The following is a 22,138-nucleotide window of genomic DNA, read 5'->3' on the forward strand; positions in this document are numbered from 1 at the left end:
GGGTGTGATTATAGGCTAATTGAATGAAACGACTAAGAACATACTGCAATAATTTTTATTCAGCTTATAACATACATTTTGAACATCTACACATTTTCTACTGGTACAATTTATCTTTTAAAATATTGAATAAAGTTTAGGTTTTTCGAGTGGATTATCGCAATTATCAGCTCCCTTGCATGAAAGCATTTGGGTGAGAGTTAGTGCGTACCAATGTCGCATAGATGGCAGCACTTCGTCTATTATATTTTTGAGTTCATACGGATCTGTACTGAGATCGTACATTTCTTTGAAATTCTGAAAAAAAAAAAACTATTTTATTATAGAAATTTATACAATGTAATTATGAATAAATTTAAAAATCAAATCAAATATGATATAAGACATGATAATTGTCCTAACCAAGCTCAATAAAATGGAAAATTATGGTGAAGATCAGAAATGGTATATTTACGGTTTAATTTCTAATTAAGTCTACAAAAAGGTTTTAAACATACCTGTTCATCAGCAAATGCGCAGTATTTCATATCGATTCTCTTGGAAATATGTCTTAAACATGCATATGTATTATTTTTAGAATCTTGGCATTTGCAATCGTACAGGGGATAGCATTGCTGAAACAAGTACAAATTAATTATTATTAAACATTTAGGTAACTGCTTCCTTTCAATGTGTTAATTTTAACCAATACAGTACCATCGAAAAATACATGTGGTTATTGACTCAAAAACAGGATAAGTCTTGGCTTTCTTAGTAATTAACAAAAAATAATTGAAAAAAATTAAACTTACAGCTAAATTATCTTTATCATATATCCACGGGCACTCCGGATCAACGGTGCCATCTCTCCCTTCCCCATAATATTCAACAAGCATGTATCTTTCGATATCTTTGCCATTATTAAACTTTATCGGTTTTCCGTCCATAGACTTTGGCGCGGTTAATCCTGCTAATTCTAGGAGAGTTGGAGCAAGATCAATATTAAGTATGGGTTGATTGTCAATGAAGTTTTTCTCAATGTTCGGCCCCCGTATAATTAGAGGTACTTTTATATCGGCTTCGTAGGGTTGTCGCTTGTCATATACTTGGGCAAATTGACCTGTAATATAAATGAGAATAGCTTATAATATTTTGGCAGATGACAAAAGATTGCGGTTTTGAATAGTATAAATTATAATTGCAAATCTTCTGTAAGAATAGCAAATTAAGTTAATTTGAGTAAGACTAATTTTTAAACAATATTGAACTAAGTGTGTTGTATCTAATTAAAAAAAAATCTATTTTTTTTACTTAGGTACTTCGAAAAGGAAAATAAAGACATTATTGGAGTTGATATTCTATACTATGCTATAAATTGGTAAGCTGGTAATCTGTAAAAAAAAGTACACACCAATATGATATCCATTATCCGACGTGTAAATCAAATACGTATTATCCAACAAATTATTGCTATCAAGTGTTTCAACAACGTCCGCGACCATTTCGTCCACAGACAACAGACTCTCCCATCGAGAACGGTACACTCTGTCTAATTCTGGTAACATTGTCTCTGGTAGGGGGGAGGGCGGCATTCGGAGTAGCCAATGCTTGTCCTGTAAAATATATTATATTCAAGCTGTTTATGGTATTTTATTTATATGGAAATTATACAAATTTAAATTGTTATTTATTCATAACTAGCTTTCCACCCGCAGCTTCGCCCGCGCAGTCAAAGAAAAACCCGCATAGTACCCGTTCCCGTGGGATTTCTGGGATAAAACCTATCCTATTTCCCGGGGTAAAAAGTAGCCTATGTCCTTTCTCGGGTATCAAATATCTCTATACCAAATTTCATGCAAATTGGTTCAGTAGTTAAGGCGTGATTGAGTAACAGACAGACAGACAGAGTTACTTTCGCATTTATAATATTAGTATGGATTCAGAATACTGAAACATTTGACAAATGTAACTCCAACTATAGGTACTTATAATATGGATAGATTATACCTACAAGTAGAAGAGGAAGTACATATAGGTACACGTGTACTCCTTCTCTTTGTTAATTAAAATATTGTGTATTTTATACCAATACAAGAATATTTGAAGTAGCAGATAGATTACAGACATTGTGTCCTAATTATTTAGAAATATTATAAATAGGAAAGCTTTGATTGTATGTTCAATCGATTTCAAAAATGATTTTATCGTAAGATAGCTTATATCCGAGTTACATAGGCTACTTTTCTATCCCGGTTCAAGCTGGGATAAGTAGCCAGTTGGCGACCGAAATATAGGGCGTATTCAGAAAGGAAGCTTGAAACTTATAAGCGCTTATCGGCACTTGTCAGCGCTGGTAACCCGCGCAGGAAAATATATGAACACGCGCCGATAAGCGCTGATAGGCGCCGACAAGCTTCAACAAGCGCTGGTCAGCGCTGGGCGCTGCCATATAAAATTTGTTTTGGTCTGCTTCAACCTGCTTCCTTTGTGTAGAACGAACCAGCGTTGACAAGCGCCGATAAGCGCTTATAAGTTTCAAGCTTTCTTTCTGAATACGCCCATACTTACCATGGAAGCTACATTGAAGTTGGGATGTTTGACAGCGGTTATGTTTATGTATGCATCCTTGTGTCGGGGAGCGGGGGTGAAAGGTTGGTGCGGGGCGGGCGGGGCTAGCACCATTAAGAACGGTTGAGATTCTGTTTGATTCTCTATGTAAGATACGCTTAGATCACGCTGAAATAATAAAATAGTACGTTAAAAAAAGTTTAGTTTATATTTTTCGATGTGCCGTTAAAATAGTTATTCATTGAACCTTGCCTAAATTCAATAATGAAATTTGAATGCGCACGTAATATCCTTAATATTTTTTTTTGCGAAACCATTTCATCACGAAAAGAAATATATTTTACAACCATTTTTGTGAAGAAACGATTCTCAAGTTTTATAAAGTTCATAGTATACAGTCAACTTAAGTCGATGTTACTTACGATAATATCCGTGAGATATAAGTCGGTGGAGTGTGTAGGCACACCATTATTGGATATAGTATAGTTGTAATAAACTGAGTTCCCAACAAGGCCGTGCCACTCGCTCCATCCAGGAGGAACTATTTCAGGGCCGCCAGCATCCTTAGCGCCGTACTGTTTTAAATAAATACTTAATTTTAGCAGGTTTCAAGTAAAAAAGATTTATATATTGGCTTATACATGTTACATATTTATAAAATTTGCCAGCCATTCCCTTCTAATGATTCTACCTAGTCAATAACCTAGTAAATACCCAGTCAATTAAGATTTTCCCTACATTACTAATTTCTTTTCAAGGATAGCAGACATTAGAAAAATTCAGCATTAAAATATAATTTTAAGCCAATATTATAAATACTTACATTGTTCAAATACTTCCCAGCATAGAACGTGTTATACCCCACGCTCTTCAACGTGTTAGCGAACGTGCGCGATTCCAGACGTTTCCAGTATCTACCATAACACCCGCCGCCGATACTGTTGTTCCACGTCAGGTGGTTATGCACATGCAGCCCAGTCAGCAAGCTGGCGCGGCTCGGGCAACAGATTGGCGATACGACGTACTGAAGATGTATTTCTGATATTATAATTTATTAAAGGCAATGATGGAATGAAAAATATTTGTTTGTTAAAGTAAATTCGTCAGATGTTTATGCACATGCAGCGAGTGCAGCAAGCTGGCGCGGCTCGGGCAACAGATCGGCGATACGACGTACTGAAGATGTATTTCTGATATTATAATTTATTAAAGGCAATGATGGAATGAAAAATATTTGTTTGTTAAAGTAAATTCGTCAGATGTTTATGCACATGCAGCGAGTGCAGCAAGCTGGCGCGGCTCGGGCAACAGATCGGCGATACGACGTACTGAAGATGTATTTCTGATATTATAATTTATTAAACGCAATGATGTGATGTTTGTTACTGGCTATAATAAGTGTATCAGGAGTCTTCTAAAAATAAATTCGTCAGCTTAGGCAACATTATAATTTTGAAATGTAGATTGTGAGATTGAAAATTTAATTCTTTGAAGCATTGTTACCGGCTATGTTATTGAACATTATTTGAAACATATAATTTGTTTTTCAGGAGTCCTCCAAAAATATAAGTTAATAGTAAATGAATAATTCTTTTTGTTTATGTATGCATTTATATTTCATACTACATATTTGGTATAACTATTAGGTATTAAAAAAAATTCAAACCACATTTCTACAGTGTGAACATTGGTGAGCAATATGATTAGTTTGGTTTCATGTGAAATGATTGTTATTATACAAATATAAATATTGTTTAAGTATATGCAGCTTAGGCTATTTGAGTGTGTTTTTTTTCATTTTCTCTATAGACTCATTTAAGGTTGTATAAGGTAGTGTTAAAATATTATGTCAGTCAATGCTAGTAATAAAAATAGGAAATATAACAATAATAAATATCATCTATAAAGAGCAATTGAGTTCATATTGTATGTAACAATTTACATAGCAAAAGAACTTACAGAATTCGTGAAACTTGTGCCTTCTCTCTCAATGAATCGTTGCACATTCTTCATAGGGGTCTGTAATAGAAAATAAAAAGCCCATTGATCTCAATTCATTTATTCAATTACACCATTCAACTATTATTTACTAACCATTCCTCCTAGAGTGACATCCTGGTCATCGGTAAGAATAATAACAAAGTTAGGCTTTGTTTCCTGACACCTTGCAGTGTGCAGGAGTAGTAGGGAGAATAAAATATAACTTAACATTTTGCTAACAAACTATAGAGGTTAAACTTATTGTGGTACAGCAGGCATTAGTTCCAGACCTGTACACTCACTGGCTATTAAAACTCCAACAGCAAAGAAACCTACGCTCTTCACAACTGACCTGAAAGATAAGGAATATGGTATTTAATATAATTCAGAACAATAATAGTATTCAAGTTTATGTCAATAAGATAACAATAAGTGAGGTGATTGTCCGAAACATTGATAAGGTTTTAACTATTGCTTTAATCATCATCAACAAGTGTTTTAGGAAAGTATTTTAAAGTTTAGCTCGTTATTGCAATATTTGGAAAGTATAATATAAAAATTTGTAAGAAATATTCACCAAATTGATAATCTTTTCTTTTCTTTATGAATAAATTTTATGTAAGTAAATTTTATTAACTGTGACTCTAAAGCAAAAATGCTTCTTCTTACGTATAACTATTCAATCAATAACAGATTGATCATTTACTTACGACGTGCTATTTTATAATTAAAATACATGCTATATTCTTAAATAGAGGTTATATTTAATGCGTCGCACTTACCATTTGAAGGGGTCGTTATAAAAATCCTTAACAAATGCTACTGCACCTTTGCTGCCCATTATATAATATAATAAATTTTTTTAGTTCTAAATTTAGTATTAAAAGACTACTGAAACGTTTAATTTCTCTAGGAAAAGCAGGAAAATCAGAAATCCTAATTTTTCTAATTAAAATTCACATTGACACTGACACTTGACAAAGGACAGATGACATTTGACAATTCTTAATGACGTTTATGGTGTGTGATCTATTTTCAGAGTGACAATTTTTAAAGGCACTGCGATCAACATAATATAACATTGAACTCAAGATTGAACTTCAAAATCTATATACTTATTGGTACGGGAGCTAGTAACGTTTTAAAAAAAGTCATTTTAGTATAGTTGGGTTTTTGATATACTGTTTCTCTTGCTATTTCGGTTAGAGTCCGGGCTGTCTGACTGGCGGTAGTGGTTGCGTTTATTAGTGCGCACAGGAAAATATACTTAACTTTAAAGTAATTTATTAACGCGTAATTTTTAATCTTTTGCCTTTAGATAGATCCATCAGCCATAATTTTTTTATTGCAAGACGTTTTTTTCGTTGTTAAAGTTCTGTGTGCCAAACGCAATTTTTTATTTCAAAATAATTAAAATGTCATCGAAATAAGTGAAATTACATCAACATGAGTCCCCGTGAAGGATAAGTAATCACTATGTTACTTATACTCTCATATACTATTAAATTATTTTTATATGGTTAAAGTATATTAGATAATATTAACTAGGTATATATAGAGTGGAAGAGCTTATAGAAAACGAAACTCAAAGATAAAGTCGTTGAAAATGTAATAATATGACCACATAATATTGAATCTGCATGAAAAGATTACTTACCTTTTTTATGTAAGGTAAGACATTTAATGGATCCAGGATTAAAAGAATAGGTATAATATATATCTCGTTTCGATTTTATTTTATTTTAATAAAACACCATTACTTGTACATATAAAGATATTTTTATTTATTTCTTCTAATTGTATTCACTATCCAATCAATATAATGTGAAATTTTAGTGTAAACACCTGGGTAAAACCGGTTACCGCATGTATACCCAAACGAGACTAATCCTGTGACCACTCCCTTATAAAACAACGGTCCTCCAGAATCTCCGAAGCACCCGTCGATACCGTCTACATCAATTCGACCAGCGCAAAACATTGAGTCTGCTATAACCGATCCGATAGTTCTGTATCGGAATCGGCAATCTGATTGTTCTACTGTGAAAATCGTTGCTAATTGCAACTGATCCGATTGTTGGCCTCCCACCTGTGTAAGGAAAATGAGGTTAATTTAAATGTAACAAATCATTAGTGGAAGAAGGCTATTATTACGGACTAAGCAATATTTTCCTTCGGGGCTCCCCGTCGTCATCAATCACGTATAACCAGTAGGTAATTAAGCGAAAGTTAGTGATGAATTTGCGGTTGATCTTATTTTCTCACCTGTGTAACACCCCATCCAATAAGAGTGCAGAGTGAATTCGGTCTCAACTCTGTACCTTTATTGGCTATAGTAGCTTGTCGTGTTGTAGAGCCAAAAAGGATTTTCTTAGTTAGCACGACTACCGCAACATCATTGGTAAAGTAATAATTGTCGAATTCTCGATGTGGTACAATCGTCTTTACTTTATGTATGACACCACCGCGAGAGCGGAACGATGAACCAATTCGTACCCTCCAAAAGTCAGGGTACGTATAACTGAAACAAATATAATATAATATATAATCAGATTTAGAACATAATAAATTTGAATTTGATATTTTTGGTTTTATAGCATTCAAATGCTTTTGCAAGCATCATGCGTGTCAAGCATCCGCCCCGGATTGGCGTGAAAGGATGCGGGTTTGAGTCCCGCCTCGTGATCGATTTTTTTTTATTCTTTATAAATTTATTCATAATGAAGCTGATTAGCTTCAATGATACAGAAAGAACCTACAGAAACAACTATGTACCTACATCTTTATTTTTCAGAGATTATTGGATTTTTACTTTTATCACTTAGTTTTATCACTATCTGTTTTATAGACATAGGGTTTATTTTTTCGTTTAAATCAATCAATAAATGGAGTCATTAAAAATATGTAGGTATGTGAACTTACTTGTTACCATTTTCATAATTATATTGAAAGCAATGCGCCGTTGAAAGAATGTGCCGAGATGTGATGATGACGCCTGCGCAATGTTGAGAGTATTGGCCGTTACCAAAGGGGTCTAGTAACAATTGGGCTATAACTGGAAATTGTTGTACTGTTGTGGGTGATCCTCCTAACACACGAATGTTTTGGCAATGTACTGAAACATATTTAAATAGGTTGAAATTGAGGTGAAAAAGATATAACCACAACTTTTGCCAATAATATTATGTCGCTATAATCTCTAAAAAAACTTAAACTTTGTAAACATAAAGAAAATTTTAATTAGTTATTATATCCTGCACAGTTTAATGCCGCAACATATTATTTACCACATTTATATGACTAGCGATTTTTCAAATCGGACCAGTAGTTCCCGAGATTAGCGCGTTCAAATAAACAAACTCTTCAGATTTATAATATTAGTATTATAGATTAGAAAAGATGTCCTTTTACAGATGAAGAACAAGTAATAGGTATATTTAAATTTAAATTAATCATAATCCATTAATACATAATTGCATAATCGGCAATTTTTGGTACTCAAAATAAAGTAAAACTAAATTAAAATTAATATGAATGAAAAAACTGAATTTGAAAATTTTAAATAAGTATTTATTATAACTTTAAAGGAAAACTACTAACCTGCTAAAAAGTACGATAGCAACACGCACTGAATTTTAAGCACAAACATGATTTTAAATTGAAATGATTTTGGCACGAGCTGTATTCGTGTACCTTGCAAGATTTCTTTCGACTAATGAATCGCAACTTGAACTGATACTTTCTTAAAGGTCTATTACGGTGATATAATAACATACCTAAGTCGTAAAGGTAAGCCTAAGCAATTTGTAGTCTGATGATGCAGTGTTGATACTTGTATTTTAATAGACCTAGATTGCATTCGAATTTACGGGATTAGTAAATACTGATGCTTTAAATTATACTAGGTACATTTTATTTCATTTGTATTCCAGTAAATCGTAATGAATAATGTCTCTTGCATATACATTATAATAATAAATAAATGCCTAGCCCAGAGTCATCAAGGTGAATTCCCCCAGTTTTGGAAAATATAGAATCAGTCTTCTCGTAGCTTTATTGAAATTATACCTACGAATTGCCTGAAACAATTTATCAATATTCCACATTTTTTATACACTTGCCTACTTGTTAAATGCTATGTTTGAAAGAATTCTTGTCTGATGGAAAGTTAGGATTATCGAAAAGTTATAGGTATTTAAATCAATAAAGTATCAACATTGTTAGGTCGATAAACATATTCGATGGTAAGTAAATATTAATAAGTACTTTGTCCGTTGTAGAAAATTATGTCCATCAATCATCTCGAAAGTGTTTTAGTTAATTAGAAATTTGAAGCTTCAAGTACGCATAAACTATAATAATTATTGATGTTCTAGGTTAGGTATCCTGTTTTATTGATGAAAGAGGAGGCTCCGAAATTCACTTAGTAAAATATAGGTAGTTACCTACTTAATCATTGTAAACATATTAGATGTTAATGGTTTATCCTCTTTAATTAGTTAGGTACTTGCGCTTATGTGGTAACTACCTACCTGAAAATAGAAGTAGGTAGGGAAAGGACAGAATAATTACAAACTGTAAAGCCTATACGCAGAGTACCTAGGTACTATAATAAGGTCTAGAACACCGACGCAGTTAATTGTGCACTAAGGGATGTGCCAGTATTACCGACGACCGACCTCTGAATTTCTCTGCTCATATTAAACCTACCACGGACACGACATAAATATAGAACTTTAATGTTTTGGTTGCAACTTTGTTGTCTTTTTATTGAGGTATAAAGTTGAGGTTGAGGGTTCTTTCGTAAAACATGAGCGAATGTGTTTGTCAGAGCTCCTTCACGGCTGGAACGATTTTTTAATGAATAAAAACTTTATTAGTACTCATGTAGCTATTTTAAAAAATTAAGAAAACTCCACATTCGAATAATAATTTGAGAATTCATAGAGATTAGAATGTTTTTTTTGAAGTGAATCTTCTTTGTCGGGGTTGGAAAAAAATTTAGTGTAACATTTTTCGCACAGATTTTTGGTTACGCGTGACATTTTTCCGTTACGCGCCATCTTTTTCTTATCCCTACCACGCGTGATTCGACGTATTTCTGTAAAGTTGCATACTTATAGTAAATTATTTTTGAAGTGAAACTTCTTTATCGGGGTTGGAAAAAAATTTAGTGTAAGTAACATTTTTTCGTTACGCGTGACATTTTTCCGTTACGCGCCATCTTTTTCTTATCCCTACCACGCGTGATTCGACGTATTTCTGCAAAGTTGCATATAGTAAATTATTTTTTGAAAAATAAGGTCATAAAGAAGTTTCACTTCTTACGTGTGTACACTAGTACACGCACACATTTTTTTAAATTAACGTAGCCGGCACACAGTAAAAATTAAATTATGCTTCTTTGTCGCTGGTTCCGCGCTCTCGCTTGCACTTCAAGCCTTACATTGAACGCATGAACGCCTCAGAGCGAGGTATTCGTGCGTGCAGCCGGCTCTATCGAATTATAAGACGTTGTCACGTCAAAAAAAAATATTTGTTTGGCAGATCCGTAGACAGAGAAACCACTCTGTCTACGGGCAGATCACTGAAGGGGTCCTAATTGGGTCCTAAGGGTCATAATCTTGGTCATAATATCTATTAACTTATACTTGTTAGTAAAGAAAATCGATCAGTGCATAGGTATAGCATAGTAGTCACAGAGTACATACATACAATGTGTTCTTCTGCTTATTGCTTGTTCTTTTTGTAGGCGGAGTCGATAATAATTTACGTAATTTTGATAAAAAAATACTAGTTAACTGCCTGTGTGTTTGCCTAAAGCTAATTATTAATGTTAAGATATTATATAAAAAAAAAACCTATGTAAAAATAAAAGAAAAAATTTGGTAACTATTGCTTGTTTTATTATAATATATCACATGTCAACTTCTAAAAATAATTTTACATACATTAACAATAACAAAATAAAATATCTACTTTCAATTTTATCTTATAATCCCTTTGCTTCGTATAGAAGCTTGTATTTGATTATCAATACTGGTATAATATTTCATTTCTCCAAGTAATTTTGTTACTCTTTTTAAATCACCATCAAAAAATGCAACCGAGACTCTTTTCTGTAGATCTTTAATAATGGCTTTATTCTCTTTATTTAGATTCATAATTTTATCTTCTGTTTCAGCATTTTCCACCTCCTCATTTTTTTCCATGATCTTCATTAAAAACTCACTATCTAGTTCTGTGCTTTCAGGTATTTCCTTCCCTCTTAAGCGTAACATATAAATACCTGAAATGTGACCAGACACTTGTTAATGTGTTTGTGAAAATTGTCAAATATGCAGTGTAATAGTAAAAAAAAAAATGCAGAAGCTGGAAATAGGAATAGGGCTTAATTTTTATATATAAAGCTTTGAAGGAATGATTGGGAATTAAGAGACACATGAATTATGATCATTGTAATAATATTTGATAGTAAACTATGTAATATGAATTTAATTACTTGAATTACCTGAAGTGACATGTTAACATGGATCAAATAAATAAAGTATTAAATAGCACAAATCACTAGTAGGTACATAACAACTTACCTCTCGATAATGGTTCTAACAATGTCTTATAGGCTTCATTCACTAATGATGAATATTTTTCTGATATTTCTAGTTCCTTGGTATCCCTACAAAGTGGAAGGTAATTTAAGTATACATTTAATATAAAATCAGATAAATATTAAAATTGATTTTTAATACATACCTATTGGCATATTTGTCTGGATGTAAATATTTTTGTAGTTCTTTGTATCTTTTTGCCAAATCAGTTTCGTCTAAATCGTATGTTTCATTTATACCCATTAGTTGAAAATAATTTTCCTTATCATCGGGTTTCTGAAGTGCCTTGCAGTTCGAGCAGAATAAGTTTGATATTAGACTTGTTTGATCTTTCCCACACGACCAACATGATGCTAAGCGATGTTTGTTTAAAAATACACTTGGTCTAGTCAAATTACATATAAGCCTTCCAAAACTCATAATTTATAACGATACACCTGAAAAGTAATTCAGAAAATGTTATTAAAACCAAATGAAAAGTTGATAAATCACGAAGGTCGAAACGTCATGTCAGTGCTGTACATTACAATAACAACTCACAAGTCACAACCTACTAGAGCTAATATAATTATCTCACCTTGAATGCTTATGTTAATATATTACATAAATTCTAAACAAATTTATTGTATGATCCTAAATAAAAAATAGAATCAACAATAGGTGCATATGATAGCCAGGCATGGGCGTTGAATCAACGGACTAGTTAAATTAACCGTCTATGTACACTCAACGATTCGACTAGTCCATCGTTCATCAACGGACTAGTTGAATTCAACGACTAAACAAAAGAGTCGAAACGCTCGTCAACGCGTCCGCGACGGTTAACTCTTCGACGTGGCCGTATAATAGTCCACCGTAGACGGCTAAACGACTCGTCGTAGACGGCTCGTCAGTCGACACGTTTGTATCAACTACCGTTGATAGTTCAATATTTTTACCGTTAATTCCCTTTGACTTTTAATGAGATTACTATGATAAATGCTCGAAATATTGAAAAAAAGGAGATTAATTTGTATTAATTTGATATTATTGAATTGTCTTAAAAATCTAAGATATTTTTTTTATTCAGTTAATTTATTACATATCATAAGGATTACCTACCTATAATAATATATTGAATAATGTTAAAATATCGACTATAACTAACGACTTAAAACGACAAGTTAAAACATAAACAAAAACTTGGTAATAGATAGGTGATATATATAATTGTTAAAAAACAGCTTTGACTTCTTCTTTACTAGAGACAATCCTGACATTGAATTCTTTGAAAATCTATAATTCGTAATAACTTCGTGGTAAGAATGTGGAATTTTACATGTAGAGTGTAGACCTGTTCAAGGTAACAAACGTTCGATTACCAATACCGTCGCGCGTCGGTCCACCGTGTCAATTCGTTTCAGTTTACACATCGACTAGTCGAAGATTTTAACTAGTTGATCGACTAGTTGATGAACGACATTTAACGGTCTAGTCTCGTCGATGAAAAATGCGTCGACGACCCATTCCTAATGATAGCTCATAGCCCGCAGCTGACAGCAGTGTTAGCAACCTGAAGTGAGCTGATTATCGTACCAGGGGCGTAAAATTATCGTACATTAGGCGTTTTTGGTTCGAAATTATCGTACTTTTTAGAATAAAGTCAATTATAAATAAATAAATCATATAAATTGTAATATTGATAAGTATGCAAGTTCTCTATAGTTAATCTTTGTTTAACTACCGCTGTCAAATCAACGGGACACTGAAAAGTTGAAACCCAAACGTTTTACGTGCCATAATATTCATTATACTCTTTGGTTTTACGCGTGGTACAGACTACAGACCTGAACCGATTCCATTTCCACTTTATGTTCAATAAACGCGCCAAGTTTAAAATTCAATCTGACAAAATTTCACTGTTCCCATGAAAGTTCGATATGAAACACGTCAAAATTTCATATTTGTATGGGTGAAATAATATAAATTCTCGAATTTTGCCTGTTAGAAATTATCGTAAGATCAGCGTACGATAATAACATGCTATCGTACATCGTACGTAGGCACCAAATTATCGTGTTTGTACGATAATTATCGTACGGTTGGGAACGCTGGCTGACAGACATTTCAAAATCAGCTGATTACTGACATTTGGTATACAAGTTCAGAAATACAGATAGATAATAATTTATTTATTTATGTTACATTTAATAGTTCTTCATATTTGAAGATACTCCTATTCCAGTTTTCAATTAGTTTTAATTAAATTCAAATTAAATACAGTATCTAAATAAACACATACTTTTTTCATTATTGATCATTGGCTTAATTAGTCACTTTTTGACATTTGACAATTATTCATGACTTGATGACTGATGTTTGTACTGACTACTGTTTGGTGTTTACGTTTGGCTATAATTTTAATTTTGGTCAAAATTTTGAATTTCACTACGCTTTAGTGAAGATCTTTGGTTTTTGTAGTAACGAATTTGATTGACCTCTATAATTTGCCATTACCACTATCAGCAATTAATTACAGAATTATAGAAAAATGGTTTCATACTTTACTATCGACTCAACCGGCGAAGTAACTAATTTTCAAAAAGAAATTTCCAACATGATGCACGGTTTTGGTGATAATCCGAATCCAAACGCTGCTACAGTTGTTCTAGTCGAGAGTATAGTGCTTCAACAGCTACGATCAATGTTACAAGAGGCTTTGAATTATTCAATATTGAGAGGGGCGAAAGCAATTACAAATACTGATATTATATGTTTGATGAGAAAAAATCCGATGAAGTTGAAGCGATTATACGATTATCAAATAAAATTAGATCGGATAGAAACGAGTCGCTCGGCAACCGTAAGTACCCCTACTGCAGAAGGTATATTACCTGCCTTAGAAGATGATAAAGAATTGGTCAAAAAGAAAAGAACTCACATTGACGTTATTAAGGATTTGGACGAGGCTGATGAAGTTAGTCAAATAAAATTCGATGTGATTGACTATTTACGCAAAGTCAGGGCTGCTAAATTAACAGAGGCAATGTCTTTTGAAAAATATGAGGCTTATCACAAAGCTAGATGTAGTTCATTTCGCTCAGGTTATGGGATGGCAAAAGGTTTTGTTAAATTAGAGAGATGGATAAACCCTACCAAAGAATTGAAGATAACCCTTCCAGCTTTAGAAGTACTGTGTTTCTTGGCTTATGAAACTGTAGCGGAAATTGTTGATGCAGTATTTCTGATTCGGCAGGATAGTAAGAAGAAGTCGGGAGACCCTTTTAGTAAATTTGAAGGTGGTTACTTTTGCAACCCTTTGAGTTTGAATAATGCAGTGTATATTAAATCAGGGTATGAAGGAGTGCCTGCGATTACTGTAGCAGAAGTGAGGGAAGTTTTAAGGAGATATTTTACTCCACGAGTTGGGATGAATGGATTATTTTATAGGAATATGAGTAATGATTTACCAGTTAGATATATAGCTATTTAACTACAATCATAATAACAATTGAGCTTAATGTATATGTGCTATAATTAAGTGTTAATTCACATGATTTAAAAGCAGATAACTCTGTGGAGAGTTGAATATGTTGTACTTAACTGTTTTATATGTGCAAGTCTACTTTCAAGAGAAGGCATTGGATGAAAGATTGTTAAATTATGTATTTTCAGTGTTGAATGTTTCTTTATTGTAAGACATTTTCTATCCAGCATTTGTTGGAAATACCTTACAAGATATGGTTAAATAATTTAAATTATATAATCTGAAACCTACATATAAACTGAAACCATTGCGGATAAATTTTAATATGTACTTAACTTCATTAACTCCCTTGGAATTTGATTGATGTATTACTTGTTATTATATTGTATCCTTTATCATGACAGAATCTGAGAATTATATTATTGAATCACAATAACTGTTATTTTTATTTATAACATTTATATTCATTTTTATATATTGTGATTTGTGACAAGAACTACTGGTCCGAATTGCGAAAGTATTTTCTCAATGGATAATCCATATTTATCTTGAGATTATTAAGCGGAATGTCGTTTTTTGGTTTTCGTTATATTTTGTTCTATGGTCTCCATCTAGCCTCCATGCAACAGTTAGTTTTAGAATAATTTAATAGATGGCGCAGATATAAAGAAAGAAGAGACATTTTTAAGTAATAGAAAAAATTCAAAAAGATGCGCATCCCGACTCCCGTTAATCAATTTTTTTTACATTTATTAAAATTATTTATTTGTATTTAACAGTGTTCTTACTTATTATTCAATAAGTAGGTACACGTAGATGTTGCTACTTGCTCGAATAGCAAAAAAAGCCCTTAACGTTTATTTATTAATTACTACTAGTATTATATTGTTATAGTACTGTAATATAAAAGTAGGCTTATAATTATTTTCGATCACATAATCCAGTATTTCATTCATCGAATTGTACAAATTGGTAAAGGACTCCTAATTCTACCTACACTTAAATTTTTATTCTAAACAAAGACAATGTTAGGATTTACTTTAAGTTGAAGTAAATGTGAAAGAAGTTAAGCAATTGTTGTAGAGAAAGTTCTGGACCCCGCGGTTGGACCTTAACCATTAATGTTGCTAACACAATTTCTAAGTTGGAGTGCTTCGTGAAAGTTGCACCGACTCATGTATTTAGTTCAATAAAGCGGTGGAAATTTTAAGAATTATTCATGTGCCTCCTTTTTATTTGTACTATAGAGTTATAACTGTAAAATTGTTAATTGTATAAATTAATATTCTTGTAGGTAATGGTTATAGCTAATTTTTTATGATAAGGACAAAAATACACGTTATTATATTAAGCAAGTTCGTAACATTGAGAAACGAAATCAAAATTAGATTAGAACTAATGCTGCAATTCAATAAATGTTCATGAACGTAATTGAAAAAAAAAGAATGTGTTTATATAGAATAGAGATATATTTATAGTACCAAAATGTCTGTTTTCATTAAAAATAATAATGATTTTTAATGGAAATAGGTATTTAAGCCGATTATACGCAAACGTTTGTGTCGTCTACGTTTACGATGTTATTAGTCCGTCAATACAGCTTTATAGTTCATAGAACCTTTGCACATAAATAGTTTTCGAAATATAGCTATTATGATACTTCTATTTATCTACGTGACTAAATCTAGTTACTAGTTAGGTATGTTATCTCGTCTCGTATCGTACTTAAGGTCGGGTGAAGTGGCCGAGTGTGCTTCAAACCCTCGGGATCCCATATGGGATCCAACCCAATCTTTAAGATTAATTGAGTGAGCAGAAAGGGAAACGTGTTTAAATTGGCTATCGACCGTAGACCACATTGTTACTTTTACACTTACCTTTTAATCAAAAGTCAACTTTCTGTAATCGGTTAATCTTAATGTTTGCACGTAAATTAGAAACGTTTTATCATATTTTGTTTCGTTAGTTCATTGCTTTGTGGTTTATACCGTAAAGGCGATCTCAAATAATATTATAAATCATATGATACGGTTTGTGTTTTTTATTTACATAGTGCATAATATTATGTTGCGATATAACGCAAGAAAAGGAGCAAAATCATGGACTGAAATTTAGCAATATTGTAAAGCTGCTATTTACTTAAATTGTTTTTTTTTTTTATAAATAAAGTAATTTCGCCTTGATTATAATATAGTTGTATTTAATTTCCACCACTGTTAAGGATTCAATTCGATTTATAGAATTACAATAATTACTGTCAATTATCAAACGAAATTCAATTCTTAAGTGATCAATTACAACAAAAGGCAAACAAAAAGCAATTAAAGTGGATAGGGTGAAAGACAATACTTCAAAATAAGTAGACAATTGGGAATCGGGAAAGGATATCAAATAACGTGGTGGGTATAATCGATCTTAAAAGCTTTAAAACTTTATAAAAGCCCCATTTGACCTTTCGCTTTCATAGAAAAGGTTGAACATACATTCTGCAAGTCATAATTCGTTCTTTAATATATTTATAAGGGATGCCCAGGCCGCAATCTGTTTTCGGAATTGGAATATTTTTTTATTTTATCCCCAATATTTCGGATGTACAACATTTTATTTGCGCGAGGTAGATAGGAGAATAGACCTTATAAGCGAGGATATAAGATTATATCGTTTAAAGAGAGCAGGTTTTGTTTATTTGGTAGGCGTGGATGTGAATAACGCGTAACAATGCGTCGATATATTTTTGATGTAAGTGATTAAATAATGATTTTGATCGATGTGTATGCTTACAGCTTTTAAGACTATACATTTCTTGAATTATTGTATTTTAAAGGAGAGGAGTTTAGACGACTCTAGTGGTCGTTTTTCGTAGACGTTTCAAGTTTTTTAATATAACTATAGTTCTATTTTTATCAATAGAACGAAATATAGGCATTGATTCCTAATTCCTTGATTGCTCTATACAATTTTTTTTCTTACACAAATTGAAAGCGTCTTTTCTATTTTGGGAAAAATAAAAGATCGCGTTAGCAATGTTCAAGTACTTAAAATCAGTAAGACGGATTTATTGAAATCCGCTTCCAATACCGGCAAGCTCGGATATCAAAAGATTTAGGACTGACGTTTGAAGATTAAATCGGCTCCGCTATGGCACTCATAGTCGCTAAGTGTTGATTGACATCTGAGAACGGGGAGGAAAAATCATAGGCGTCCCTATTTCACATCTAAACGTTTGTTCCTGAAAGCGTTCAATTGTGTACCTAATACAATTTTGAAAACATGCTTTTTGTATAGAATGATCATGAATGTTTATGTTTCTTTATCTACCATCTCGTTGGCTGCTATTTATTTCTTAGGTACGTATAGGTATCTAAAAACGAATTATGTCATTTTGAGTCAATGAAGAAATAGGATAGTACAGTAGAGAAAAGTGGCAACATACGATAGTTATAAGATTGTGTGGGTATATATCGTATGAAAGAGATTTATTTCTTTGTGGCATATACCTACTAGAAATAGTCAATTTTTTTTCATACAAACATTATATAGTATGGCTGTATGGTATTTTGGAATACAATATTATGTGTTGATGGTGTGTTTTCTGTTCAACCTTACTAAACTAGTATTAAACAGTACATGTAAATGAAATGTACATAATCGTGAAACTAGAAATGAAATTACGTGCACCAGCTACTGTGCGCAATAGAACTGATAATTAAATTAACCAATTACGGTTAGCAAATCAACTCTCTCAACTGTATTGTTATGCTAACCATACCTCAAACTGAAATGATAAAATATGATTTTAAAATTTGTATGTATTCACAATATTGTAAACGTGTTGCTAGCGACTTTTAATTATTTATGATTTTAATGTTTAACCACATTGAATTTGGTTTATTCCCGTATTTTCAATAAATTAAGAGATAAAAGACTATTTAAATTATTCTTAAAAATGTCCGACTGTGGTAATTTATTCTTAAAGAAAGTAAAGCGAATAAATTATGTATCTCGTAAATTTAAAAGAATATAATATATATTATATTCGTTACATTAAAAGGATTTAATGTTGTTTAAGAAAATAATATAATAAGGACACGTTGCATGAAGACTATCTTCAAGGAGAACTAGCTTTAGATAGTATTGCTATTTATAATAGATTTTTCACAGACGTATATGCTCCTAGAAAAGAATTGCGGCTCAAATATTGATGAATTTTTTTTTTAAATCCTTTACTCATCCTCATAGACGATTGACCGTTAATTGCTTGTTAATTTGTTTGCATTTCCATGATAACATAAACTTACTAAAACATTAGCTTTGCTTAAATAAAGTTCATAGTTTACAACAAAACTAAAGCATCATATTTCACCACGAACACCTGTACTATTCACAATGAAGATTAATCTATTCTTTGTGTTTCTAAAAGTAGTTTTACATTTCGCGCACGCACAAGACATTCCTCATGCGTGTTCTCGCGACTCCATTAAAATATAATACGCGTCTACATGGTACGATGTTCAGTTCACACAAACATTAAGCGGGAATACACCACCTAATATAAGCGCAATATTCACCAGCCTCGCGTTTAACACTGGTAATCGTCTTTTAAATATTATTACTAGTAATTTAACGTACCGCGGAGGTATTATTGTATGAGAGGGATGGAAATTCGACTTCGGAAGGCTTCGTGCTCGCCTGAAGTAGTCAGTTTAGCCTCCGTGGCGGAACGCTCTGAACGTCTGTTTCATGAGGTTGCCCTTAAGCCGCTGCTTCGTGACGTGTTTAATGTATGAAGTATATTCTCTATATAAGTGTAGATTTATCGATAATAAATATTAAACTCAGTAGAAAGTGTCGTTAAATAATATTTAGTGCGGTATTGGATATTGCCGAATGAAATTAAAACCATAAAAGTGAAGTGTCGTGTTTGAAGCGTAATTTGGACTGAAAACGTAAGTAAAGTTGATGTTGTGGTTCTGCAAAGGAAATTTTATTATTTATTGGCTGTACACATTAATCGTGTCAAAATAAAAGAAAACAGTGGATTTTTAAACAATTTTATGATAAATGCATAATTATATTTTTAGTGAATGACTCTACTTAAGCTCTACAATGTGTTATGATTTATAAATGATTTAATAACTATAATATGGAAAGATAAATTAAATATTAATCTTCCACAATATTTAAATAATATTATTCAAATTGTAATAAAAAATCTGTGTTAGTTGATTAAACTATTAAAATTACAGCTTAGGAAAGTGAAACGCCAAACGGATATTATTTTTCTAGTTAAATAAATTATCTTAATAAAACTTTATCTTAACAATTATATAGAAAACAAATAATTTGGAAAATTATAGGTACTGATTCCTATTATGTACTGATATGAAAATAATTACGAAAGCACTTGCGACATTGTTAACCAAATTCCATCAAGCTTCAATATATATAACGCTTGACGTTATATAATTTTACCTTAATTTTACAATAAGCTATGAAATAAATTTCGAATTAATAATCAAAATTTAAATAAAATCTGACTGGATATGTATCTTTTCGTATGACTATATTTACGATTTGTACGCTTCAATAAGGGCGGCTTTGCATAGCTTAAAAAATCAGCTATTATATAGCCTAATATTAATAAAAGATCCTAATAAATTTCAATACATAAGAAAAACTAATTGGTAAATTTAAATATATTATCTGCGTAGGGTGCTTTAAGTACGAATTCTGATTAAAACTTTATTTCATTTTATATCAATAATTTTTAGACGTAAGTCAAACATCGATTATCTTTTACAATTATTTTGTAATAACTTAGCGGCAGCTGTTGTATTATACCCGTGATTAATCGTAAACGTTCTACGAAGCTACAATCTCGCTACAGTTCCGTAGCGCCCGGCGTAGCACGGCTACATTATAAGCGGGTTGAATGTTTGCCAAGGTCAACAATCTTTATAATCACGAAACTGTGGTAAATACGTGACGTACTTGAAATAATTTCTTAATGTTTATATTTTTAGTTCATACATTTTAATTTAGTTAACGAGTTTTGAGTGGAAACTTTTCATTAAGCTTATTTAATTAGGTACTGGCTGGGTGTTTCCGTTACAAAATACAAGTTCTAGTGTACTGTTGAAAATTATTTCAGCGATAACGTGGATTGTATTGAAAATATAATCTGATTATGATTTTGTCAGGTATTTAAAATTTGAAATAGTTGAAGATTACCATTTCTCTTTATGTGAATATTATAGCAAAATTTCATGAATCAAATTACGTTCACTTGAATGACAATTTAGAGAACCTGCAAAATACTATTCTAATTCCACTGAATACATAAAACTAGTGTTTTATAATTTTAACGAGGTCGTGTTCAAATTCATATATACTACATAATAAAATAATTGCTACGTTTTACTTTGAGGGTTTTGTTATAAACAGTATTAGTATTAATTTGATAAAAGCAGTATTAGTATCCATTAATAAGAAGTTCATAGAGACTAAAAAAAAATTAATATCGTGCTAAAAAATCATAAACTTATGAAGTGTGAAAGTTCCACTAGACAGATAATAAAGAGGACATTTCGTTGGTGTTGTCAACGATAAACAAATTTAATAAAGAGGAAAATATAAGCGTGCTCTTGATATGAAATAATAAGGCGAAGTTTCTCACATTACTTCCTAATGTTACCAACCGACCTTCCTCGGGTATAGCGAAGTTTAACTTGGTAACTCACTTCAGTCCTGTAATACTGGTGTTTATATAGTCAGGGGCTGTTATTCTACAATACGATTCTGGTTTCCACTTCTTATATAACTAAAATTATGTGTAAATTATGCAGTAGAAGGGACAATTAATCTTAGTTTGTAAACATTTAGTAAAATATAAACAAGCTGTAATAACCATTTATTAACAGTAACCAGGGTTTAAATAACAAATGATTGCCTGAATGCCTTAATTATTATTAATAATAAAAAGATTATAGTGTTCGTAGTATTATTGTTATTCATATTAATGATTCTTTGACAAAATGTCAAATGGAAAATATTAATACATTTCGTGTCATTTATATTCTTTTATAGACTAACGAGAGAACGTGCTTCGGTATAAATTTAGCCATGCTCACAACGGGGTGGTTAAGACCTCACATAATTATTAAAGTATATTTTGCATTCAGTTAGATGTTCGGAGACTTATACTTTTCATCCTATAATAACACAAATATCCTTTGTTCATAGCAACAGAATAAAATATTATCACTTTATGAATATAATTTTTGCGGATTTGATCAAAATATATGAAAATAAACATTTGTATACTATGTCACGACCAAACAAAGGCGTTTTAATTAATACTTGGTGGCCGAGCGTGACAAGCTTAGCTAGTGGAACCGAATTCCCAGAGATAACACCGATCAAGATTAATTCGATCCCAAAACCTCCGGTATACTTACAAAAATTTCATCGAATATTTCGTCGTTAAATAGAATTTATAGGAGTAATCCCTAAATGGGAACCCTTTTATATAAAAGTT

At 31.9% G+C, this 22,138-nt stretch overlaps 5 protein-coding genes across 6 annotated transcripts in view; 2 read left to right on the forward strand and 3 right to left on the reverse strand.

The window, feature by feature from the left end:
* Positions 1–39: 39 nt before the first annotated feature.
* LOC149899042 (N-acetylglucosamine-6-sulfatase-like) lies at positions 40–5,503 on the reverse strand. The gene is made up of 10 exons (XM_090114498.1): positions 5,310–5,503; positions 4,642–4,879; positions 4,507–4,566; positions 3,371–3,571; positions 2,970–3,122; positions 2,548–2,715; positions 1,391–1,592; positions 792–1,099; positions 498–614; positions 40–297 (listed from the first exon to the last, which is right to left on the reverse strand). The coding sequence occupies exons 2-10, from the start codon at positions 4,756–4,758 to the stop codon at positions 118–120; spliced, it is 1,506 nt and encodes a 501-aa protein (XP_089970624.1). The 5' UTR covers positions 4,759–4,879; positions 5,310–5,503; the 3' UTR covers positions 40–117.
* A 789-nt stretch (positions 5,504–6,292) lies between these two features.
* On the reverse strand, positions 6,293–8,260 carry LOC149899043 (trypsin, alkaline A-like). The gene is made up of 4 exons (XM_090114674.1): positions 8,128–8,260; positions 7,450–7,642; positions 6,793–7,048; positions 6,293–6,616 (listed from the first exon to the last, which is right to left on the reverse strand). Exons 1-4 carry the CDS (start codon positions 8,174–8,176, stop codon positions 6,308–6,310), a joined length of 807 nt encoding a protein of 268 aa, XP_089970800.1. The 5' UTR covers positions 8,177–8,260; the 3' UTR covers positions 6,293–6,307.
* Positions 8,261–10,421: 2,161 nt separating this feature from the next.
* Positions 10,422–11,810, reverse strand: Hsc20 (iron-sulfur cluster co-chaperone protein HscB-like protein, mitochondrial). The gene is made up of 4 exons (XM_090114410.1): positions 11,713–11,810; positions 11,281–11,572; positions 11,118–11,203; positions 10,422–10,816 (listed from the first exon to the last, which is right to left on the reverse strand). The coding sequence occupies exons 2-4, from the start codon at positions 11,553–11,555 to the stop codon at positions 10,515–10,517; spliced, it is 663 nt and encodes a 220-aa protein (XP_089970536.1). The 5' UTR covers positions 11,556–11,572; positions 11,713–11,810; the 3' UTR covers positions 10,422–10,514.
* A 1,699-nt stretch (positions 11,811–13,509) lies between these two features.
* Spt3 (Transcription initiation protein Spt3) lies at positions 13,510–15,101 on the forward strand. The gene has a single exon (XM_090114395.1). The coding sequence runs from the start codon at positions 13,666–13,668 to the stop codon at positions 14,605–14,607; it is 942 nt and encodes a 313-aa protein (XP_089970521.1). The 5' UTR covers positions 13,510–13,665; the 3' UTR covers positions 14,608–15,101.
* Positions 15,102–19,264: 4,163 nt separating this feature from the next.
* The window catches only part of LOC149899046 (uncharacterized), a 225,730-nt gene continuing 222,856 nt past the window's right edge, over positions 19,265–22,138 (forward strand). For both annotated transcript variants that reach the window (XM_090114680.1, XM_090114681.1), the window contains exon 1: positions 19,265–19,547. The gene's annotated coding sequence lies outside the window, so the exon portion shown is untranslated. The remainder of the gene's footprint in view (positions 19,548–22,138) is intronic.

This window comes from Colias eurytheme, chromosome 21 (genome assembly GCF_061535395.1).
Source record: "Colias eurytheme isolate Ceu_HAF_F1 chromosome 21, ilColEury1 Martin Lab GWU primary, whole genome shotgun sequence".
In the NCBI taxonomy this organism is placed as follows: Eukaryota; Metazoa; Arthropoda; class Insecta; order Lepidoptera; family Pieridae; genus Colias; species Colias eurytheme.